A 9525-nucleotide genomic window follows, 5' to 3' on the forward strand; every position below is an offset into this window, starting at 1 on the left:
AGTCAAATCCTACCAGACTTGGCAGCATAGCTCAAATGACCCAAAAGAAGGGGGGGAAAAAAAAAAAAGCCTCACAATCCTAGTGATGTTTACCGTCTGGATACCTTCCAGGACTGGTTAGCAGACCGCCCGTAAGAAGGGTTGATTCATCAGACTGCCCTTGAAGCAGCCTGGAAAACCAGCTGCTTCCAGACATTTTGAATTGTGAAACTGAGTTTATATCATAAGCCAGAACTGGAAGATCATACAAGCCTATAAAATTAAAAAAACAAAACAAAACAAAACAAAAAACCAAACAACAAAAACCTGACGCTTTCAAACACAATCCATGCCTGCAATAGCCAAACGAGCACTTTGTAAAAGCGTTTCGTATTTTCATCAGACTCAAGAGTTTAATATAAAGATATGCAATTCCTTAAAGGAAAGAAGAGGAAATAACAGGGAGAAAAAAGTTTATTTACTGTCAGAGCTGAGGTAGGAAGGATGTGAATTTTCTTCTTTTTTAATGTTATCATGGAATGAACTGCACTTGGGATTTGCTGGAAACTTTAGAGTTCTTTTTAATTTGTCAGTGTTTGTGAAAGCAGGCAAAAGATGCAGGCGCATTTTGCCCTGCTATTAAGAAGTCACATAGCTGAGATTCCAACTCTAAACGCCTAGAGAAAAAGCACATGTCCCGGCCACAAAGCCAACAGCGGCTTTCCTGCTGTCAGCCTTTCCTTCTCCCTCTCTCATGCACAAACACACACCCCTCATCGACAAAACAGAGCCGCGGGACTCCTGCACCAGGAAACAGAGGCTCCTCGTCCACCTGCTGGGCATGGCCACCATGCCCACGGATTCTTCCTGGGACACCGGTTGGCAGCATATTTCTGCCCAAGAGCCCAACATTCCACCATCAGTACTGCCTCGGGTGTGGAAGTGCTCCCCAAAACAATTAGTAAGTGACTCAGTTTCCATGGTGATATCAACTAAATACCTTTCACTCACATCCAGATCATAGAGCACTCACGCAGTATTACACACGCACAGACTGGGCCAATGACTCTGATGGAAGGAGGCTTCCAGCACTGCCCTTGGCGCTTGGTGAAAGAGGGCCTGTCATTTCAGACCCACCAACCCTCCTAGACTGACAGCCCCTCAAGCAACCTCCCAGCATGGCTGGCTGTTGAATCACCTTCAAGCTTCCTCCCATGATGTTTCTTCTAATTGCAACTTGGCCTTTTCGGCCATCAAAATGACATATGTATCAAAAAAAGAAAAGAAATGCATCCAGATCACTTCCCGTTGTGCCTCCATCCTGGATGACTGCTAATTAAGACGTTCTAAATCAGAGTCATCTTTGCTCAGGAGGAGCGACGTGAAAACTTTATCTTAGGCTTTCTGGAGATGAAAAACCAGATCGTTCTCCTCACAGGAGGAGAACGAGGAGCAGGGCCTACTGTCTGCCTTCCGCACCGCCTCCCATCCACCCAAAATGTGGCTTCCACCCACTCTCAACAGCCATCAGGGAGGGGGAGAAGATGAAAAGAAAAACCCACTAGAAAGCCAGTGACAGACATCACTCAGACCCACACCTTTGGGGGGGAAACTTTAAAAAGCATAAAACAAACCACAATGTCTTCTTTATTCCTGCCCGAAGCTGAAGACACAAATGCTATTGTACTGCTGGTGTTCCAGCATCCCATTCAATCATTTCAACACTGTCAACGATATTTCCCAAGATGACTTCATTGTGCTCCGCGAGTAGTAACTGCCACTTTCAACTACTTCTGCCCTGTGTGGATGGTTCCACTGGAAAACAAAGAATCTGTTCTGCTCTGATATTTGGAAGAAAAACATTTAAATAAGCCTTTCTTAACTCAGCAGGAGGGCACTGCTTTCCTCTCAGAATCTAGGATTCAAATACCCAAACAGCATACCAGTGTATTCGTGGGGCGGGGGCAGCCAAATTTCCAGGGGGTATCTGTATGAAAACTGGAGCCTTAAAAAGAAAAACCTATGTGAGGGGCAAGTGATAAGCCCACAATTCTTATATTTACTACATGGCCCTGGGTTCTTAACAAACAAACAAACAAACAAACAAACAAACAAAACACCCTAACATTTGAAAGCAAGGATAAATCCAGTGTCATCTGATCTTGAGTGAGATGTGGGATGTGGGGCAAGCAGGATGGGCGGTGTGTTCCTGGGTAAGTCACGCTGTCCTGACACTTGTGGAATGTTTCCAGGGTCAAGTGAGATGGTTTTTTCCAAGTGTGGCACGCACACATGGGAGATTTTTTTTTTTTTTTAAGATTTTATTTATTTGTCAGAGAGACGGAGAGAGAGAACACAAGCAGGGGGAGCGGCAGGCAGAGGGAGAAGCAGGCTTCCCGCTGAGCAGGGAGCCTGATGCAGGACTCGATCCCATGACTCTGGGATCATGACCTGAGCTGAAGGCAGATGGTTAAACCGACTGAGTCACCCGGGCGTCCCAACACATGGAAGATTTTAAGGGTTATCCACATCCTACATTAAACCTTGAATCACCATGAGGTTATTCTTTGATTCTCTTGTTAACCTTCTGATTACTTCAAAGAGAAAGTCTCTGCTTGGTACTGTGGGTCGTCAGCACCTCACTAACACTTGCCAATCTCTCTTTTTAACAAAGGGAGCAGGCCTCAGGCCCAGAGCCTTCAGCAAGGAATAATCCCTAGCTAGAATTTAAGGACAATTGTTTTGTTTTCAGCGTGTTTAGTTCCCCAGTTTCCTTCTATTTAAGGCCAGCGAGGCTGAGTTTTTCATTTATCATACTTATATAACTTTTCCTTTTAAAATGAAGAGAGGCAAATCAACTTAAAGAAAAGTTTTAAGCATATAAAAGTACAAGTGGGTATGGAAAAATCACAAATGACTGAAGGTTAGTAAATACGGAGATAAGCGTAGGAGCAAGGATGGGGGAGGGCCGCTGCTCTGGCTGGAGAACCAGTCTCTTCTGGAAATGGCAGGATGGCCCCTCACTCTTGTGGGGACGGGGCTCATCCCAGAAACGCAGGAGCCAGCAGAGAAATAGGTGGCAAATACCAAATCTCCAAAAAACTCAATCCACTGGCTTTCCAATAACTCTTCAATAATTTACGCCTAAGAAAAAGACCACTGGCTTCTCCCAAAGTAACTGCTGCTCGGAACTCCAGAGAAGGCAACCAAGTTACACCAACCAGCTTTTCAAGACTTCCCCTGGACATTCCAAGTTAATGCATCGATTGTTTACAAAGGGAGGGGGAGGGGATGTGAAAGAACACCACAACCAAAAAAGGCACAACAGCCAGACGAAGGTCTCAGAGATTTTTATAATCCCAGGGAGATCGCTACTTGGATAAAACTGCCCCAGCACTGATGTAAGGACACCCTTGCCAGTTAAATTCAGGCAAAGATTTCCCTTTCTGGGGGAGGCAAGATCCCTCTCTTCCCAGCTAGCTGGTTCATTTCTTCCCCAGTAAGAACCTTCTTTTACACATTGTCTGGAATTTAAAATGACTGTTTCTCTTGATTCACTGACCCTTACACTCCTTGATACCTGGGATACTGACTAAAATGTAACTCATAAACCTTCTTGAAGCAAAGCAAGTGTTACTGTGCCACTTTCAGACACTTTATAACAAATTCTGGTGCCTGCACTGCCAACATTGTGAAACTAAGTTTCCTTATAACTGTGCTTTGATGTTTTCAACTTTAAACTCATCCTAAAGGACACTGCTCTTGAGCTCTCAAACCACCCATGATATAAAGACGTCTTTCAAACCTCCATGGATGACAGAATTTGCATCCACTCAAGTAGAAACTTTAGTCTGGCCTACCTTTCCCTTTCCCCTTTGGGTAGGTCTGTGTTTCAATGCCCTCCCTCCACCCCCCCGCCGCCACTGAATTACCAACTTGCTATCACTTGCCTCCGATTTCCATGAAAAAAGAAAAGGGGGGAAGAGGAACTTGAGCAAGGTAACACAGTGTCTTGTTATTCTGTAAAATAAATACATAAATAAAGGCAGCGGGCGGGAACCTGAGGGAAGGGACTTGAATGTGACTGATGAGACCAGGAACATGATTAAGTGAAGGAAATGGGGATAAAACTGGGGGAGACACTGGTCTAGAATATACTCGTGCAAGGGAAGAGATAAACACGTCGATATTTTGGCTATTCAGAAAACTTGACCGAGCAAGTGATCCGAAAGCAAACAGCTATTCGCTAATTCTTTTTGCCCTTCTCCTCTCCCTTGCCCTCCCCGCAAAAACAGAAGCAGCAAGGGAATCCTTGTTTTGTTTTCTTTTAAGAACCCTAAGATCTGGGGGCGCCTGGGTGGCACAGCGGTTAAGCGTCTGCCTTCGGCTCAGGGCGTGATCCCGGCGTTATGGGTTCGAGCCCCACATCAGGCTCCTCTGCTATGAGCCTGCTTCTTCCTCTCCCACTCCCCCTGCTTGTGTACCCTCTCTCGCTGGCTGTCTCTATCTCTGTCGAATAAATAAATAAAATCTTTAAAAAAAATAAAAAAAAAAAAAAAAAAAAAAAAGAACCCTAAGATCTGGTCAAAGGCTTTTAGAATTCCCAGCACACTGTAAATCAATACAGCAAAAGCTGAAAGTGTCCCCCTCAACAGTCTCAAAAATTCCTTGGGCCTTCTCAAATCCATTCTTTTTTGGTTTCATTCTCTTTTCTGTCCTCTGTGAGACAGCACTGCCAGGTAACTTGGACTAGTCACACAGGTAACTCTGAAAAACCGGGCTGTCTGGCCAAAGTCCGCCATGACTGGAGTCTACGTTTCAAGGACAGAAGTGAGAAGTCTCCCCATCCCAGAGGCTTAAGACTAGAATCCAGACTTGTCCCTGCTCCCCTGAAATCTGCTTAAGAAGACATTTTGCGAGTGCCATCCTACATCCTAACTGACCTCCTGACTGCAGTTCAAGAGTTCAACAGCACCGGGAAAGCCCGGACACTCAAACGCCGCCCTTCAGTTCCTGGGCCGAGTTACTCCAACATGTTCACCAAGCTTTCCCCACAAGGAAGCCCACTCGAGGCCAGGCAATCCGCTGTCCTTAAATAAAACCATTTAGCACCAGTTTCAATGCGAGAGTGAGTCAGCTCCCTGCTGCCAAGGTAGCCTAGCGAGCCTCCTTGTTGGTCTTGGAAGCTGGAACCGAAGGCAGAGGGCAATCCTGGGTTGCCGCCCTGGACCGCCTAGGATTAGATGGAACAGCAGGCACCGCTCCCACGCCATCGTACCAACTCTCAACCGAGGGTGAGTGGCTACAAGGGACACAGTTCCTCCCAGACCTCACCTCTTCGGCAGTCATCAGAAAAGCCATGTTCTAAGACCTGTTTTCAGGGATTGGGGAGGAAATGGAGTGCTAGCAGCGAGTAGCTTCCCCTACCCCTCTTCCGAGAGTGCAGAGTATAGTTGCCCCCCTCCCATCTTTACAGTCTTATTTTTATTTTTTTTTAATTTTTTTTTAAAGATTTTATTTATTTAATTGACAGAGATAGAGACAGCCAGCTAGAGAGGAACACAAGCAGGGGGAGTGGGAGGAAGAAGCAGGCTCACAGCAAGGAGCCTGATGTGGGGCTCGATCCCATAGCCGGGATCACGCCCTGAGCCGAAGGCAGACGCTTAACCGCTGTGCCACCCAGGCGCCCCTACAGTCTTATTTTTAGATGATAATTAAGTTTGACAGGGTTTTTAAAATCTTGATTATTATTATTTAATTTTTTTGATAGGTATGTTATTTAATTTTGAAAGCCTCTATGGACCTGTCAGTCTTAGCCAGATCCTAAGAGGGAAGCAATTAGAGTAATGGAACAAAATAACAGATGGCTACTTTTGAGGCCTCTATTGTCAGCCTTTAAAAAAACAAAAAACAAAACAAAACAAAAACCCTGCTTGGAGAAAAACAAAGTACCATCGGAACTTTCAAATAATTAACTCACCCTTAATACAGCCCAAGCCAAAGGTCAGGGGTCTAAAACACTGAGGCCCTGCAAGCAGTGACGTTTCAATGAACACGCAACCTTAGCAAGGGAGGCGTTCTTTCTTGCTATGCTAGGAGGTCATCTAGAGGAGCTGACAAGAGATGTCTCCTGTCCAGGAGAGCAAGGGGCAGTAGCCAGGCTGCCCAAGACCCTTTCAGAAACTGGAAGAAGGAACTGTAGCCGAGATTTGTAACCGCTGGAGAATTTACTCCAAACCAGTCCCTCCCCCATCCCCCCAGGAGAAAACTTAGTGTGTTTGTGTCAGCACTATTGCACAACCTACTTATCAGGTAGCACCTTAGTTACAGGGGTCCCTAGAAGTCAGAGCAAATAGCTTCAGGTCGAAGAACTACCAGAAGCCACACACACCCTGACTTGAACCACCCTTGACTAATTCCAAGAAGAATTTAATTCCACACACTTCACGGGACTACAGCTATTCTGGACACAGAGTTATAGAGTATGTGAATACGTGAGCATGCACAAGACACTCACAGACAGGACTGCCACTATCCCTGTGCCCATGGCTCAGCCTTGGAGAGGCAAGAAGGGCAACCTGTCAGTTGCTAAATTGACACTGTAATGTAGAAAAACTCATCCAGACCATTGGGGGGGGGTCCTCTTAGAAGGGAAAGAAAAAGGGAAACACAGTACAAATTTGTGTACATATTCCTTTCCATTACTCCTTCCCCCATTTCATAAAGGATCCCTATTCCATAATAGGAAAGTGCACTGCAGTGAAGCAATATTTTTCCCCAAAGAACAGCTATGTGTAAATATTTGCTGCAGCAGGGTATAAAGCAGGACATACTAGAATCTGACCCTTATTGAGAACTGAAAGCAGCTTGTATTAGAGGACACTATGAGCCATCCTTTCCCTCAAACTTGCCTGGTCCTTGAGGAAGGGAAGAGGGAAAATAACACACAGCAGCAGGGCCTTGGGGTTCCGGTGAGTCCTGGTTCCCACCCAGGACCTGAATGGTGCCCCAGCCTCACCCTGTGTGCAAAGGAGACTATAACCACGAAGGAGCACACACCCTAACTCCCAGAAGGGAGTGGAAATGAGCTAGCAAAAGGAGTCATCTGGGGAGGGGTAGAAGACAGGAAGGGAGGGAAAGGGAAGGTTCTCCCATTCTCCCCACCTGAGAGAAAGGAGTCAGGGGCTCATTTTCCCAAACACCTGCAGCTGGAGAAGACAGATCCCAGAAATACTCAACAACAACCCTGCCCCTCCTCCGCCATTCCCCTCCCAACTTTCCAAGTCTCTTGGCAACTCTTAACCTTTTCCAACCCGGCACTGCCTGGGGCAATAAATTATTGCTGTGACAGCAGGCTAGATCTCCCTCTCCCCTCAAAAAGCATTTCTATGTCAGATTATCTCAACCTGGCCACCTGGAGATAACTGGAGCAATGGAGAAGAACACCATCACCAACCCGCCACCCTCCCACTACAGATGAGGAAATTCAAGCAAAGGTTGGGAATTTACCCAAGGTTGTGCCAGGCCACACCCCAGGAACAGCTGCTCCTTTCGCCCTTCCCCTCCACCCTGGGCGGCCTGCACTGGGCCCCTGAGCACCAATTCACACCCTTAGGAGGCTTCCAGTCACACTCTCTGCTCTCATTCTTCAGCTCATCGCTCAAATTCCTTGAGTCGGCCCCCTGTTCCTGAAAAAGCTCCACCAAATCCCCCCTCCCGAAGTCCCCACACCGTACACATCTATTTCTGCAGCATCACAGCACCTCCTTCCACCCTTTCTCATTTCACAGATGACAGAACTGTACTAAGAGAGCAAGGGTCTTGCCCAGGACCACAACGTTGATGAGTAACAAATCTGGGAAGAAAATTCAGATCTCTGGAACGTATTAAAAGCCTCTAACTTCAAACACCTGCCACTCTCTTCACACACACTTTAAACCACCTCTCCCAACACACACCCACCCACTCAACACACTCCTTTCTTTAGCTTTAGCTCTTCCTGAACACACTCAAACCCTCTCTTGTATCAGCTGAGAGCTCCCCTCCTCAACCACCTTGAATTATCCCCCCAACACACACACCTTCTCTGGGCTTCCCATTCCTTTTGATCTCCCTTTCACTACTACGGTCCCCTCTAAGTTGCTTCCACACCCTCACATGCCACCTGAAAACAGACCCTGCTTTAAGGGTCCCTTCACCTCCCCGCCCCAAAAGACACAATTCTTCCTTGACACTCTCACAGCTTCCTCCCTTATTCTCCCTCCCCGCCCCCGTCTCAAAATACACTCTGTAGTCCCAAGACTGTGTACCTATAGAAGCCCTCCCCCTCAAATTCCTTTCTCAGTCCATCCATCACACACTGCCTTCCTAATGAGACTTTCGTTTTCCTAATCTCCCTCCCATTACCCGCCATTCTGCCGCCCCCATTCCCTCCAGCATGCTCACCTTTTCCACACTACCTTTTCCTTTCAGTTCTTCAGAATTCCCTCTTCAAAACATTCCAGGTACCCTCTGCAACCCCTTTCGGCCTCTCCATCCCTCATCAGTTCCTCATACACCTCCTGCCTCCCAATTAGAACAGGGCACCCCAAATAAATCTCTCCCCTTCAAACACTTCTTACAACTCCCTAGCTTCTTTCATCCACACCCCTACCCATCCTCGCACCCCACGGCCCAGACTCACACCCACTTTTTCCTCTGTCCCTCTCATCTTCCAAGTCTCCCAGGTATCCCCACCACTCTTCAGACTTCATATCCCTTTCTTAATATCCCTACTCCATCTTCAGACTTCCAGAATTTCCATCCCCTTTAGAACTCCCCCAACCCCAACCTTCTTCAGAGCGTTCTGCACTGCCAAATAACCCCCTCCATCCTTCGAGCTCCTCTTCAGGCTCCCCCAGAGATTAATTCCATTCTGGCCCACAAATTCCAGACTCCCCCGTTTCTCTCCGCACCCTCAACCACCCTTTGAGCCTTACATCCCGCCTCAGACCCCAATTCCATTTTAGTCTCTAAGCATCTCGGTTTCCCCAGTTCCCCGCCCAGACCCTCCAATTCCTTCATCGAGCTCTCTCAATAGACTTCCATATTTCCTAATCGGCCGTCAATTATTTTTTCAGACTCCCCATTCCTTGGTCAAGTTCTACGATTCCTTCTCAGGACTACAAACCCCTTCCCAGTCCCGCCAATTCCTTCTCATGACCCCCGATTCCCATCACAGACCCTCCAATTCCCTCTCGAGACCTCCAATCCTCTTCCCGGGCCCCAACCTCCCTCGGAAGCCCCCCTTCAACCCGTCCGGCCCGCGGGCCGCGCACCTTGCGCTGCTGCTTCTCCCAGGCCGGGTCCAGCAGCAGGTCCCGGTCCCAGTCGTCCTCCTGGGCCATGTAGTCGCCCATGCTTCCCCCGCCGCCGGCGCCATTGCCCCCGCTGCTGGGGCCGTACTGGTACGACTGGTTCGCCGCGTGGTAGTCCACCATTCCGCCGCCTCTCACTCGCCCACCAGCCCGTCCGCTCCCGCCGCAGCTCCCGCCCCTCTGCCCGATC

At 47.8% G+C, this 9525-nt stretch overlaps 1 protein-coding gene across 2 annotated transcripts in view; it reads right to left on the reverse strand.

The window, feature by feature from the left end:
* The window catches only part of ACTN4 (actinin alpha 4), a 71024-nt gene extending 61505 nt beyond the window's left edge, over nt 1-9519 (reverse strand). For both annotated transcript variants that reach the window (XM_019806549.2, XM_002925838.4), the window contains exon 1: nt 9297-9519. In XM_019806549.2, coding sequence (XP_019662108.2) covers nt 9297-9458 — 162 coding nt within the window. In that variant the 5' untranslated portion in view covers nt 9459-9519. The remainder of the gene's footprint in view (nt 1-9296) is intronic.
* Nucleotides 9520-9525: the final 6 nt, after the last annotated feature.

This window comes from Ailuropoda melanoleuca, chromosome 12 (genome assembly GCF_002007445.2).
Source record: "Ailuropoda melanoleuca isolate Jingjing chromosome 12, ASM200744v2, whole genome shotgun sequence".
Classification (NCBI taxonomy): Eukaryota; Metazoa; Chordata; class Mammalia; order Carnivora; family Ursidae; genus Ailuropoda; species Ailuropoda melanoleuca.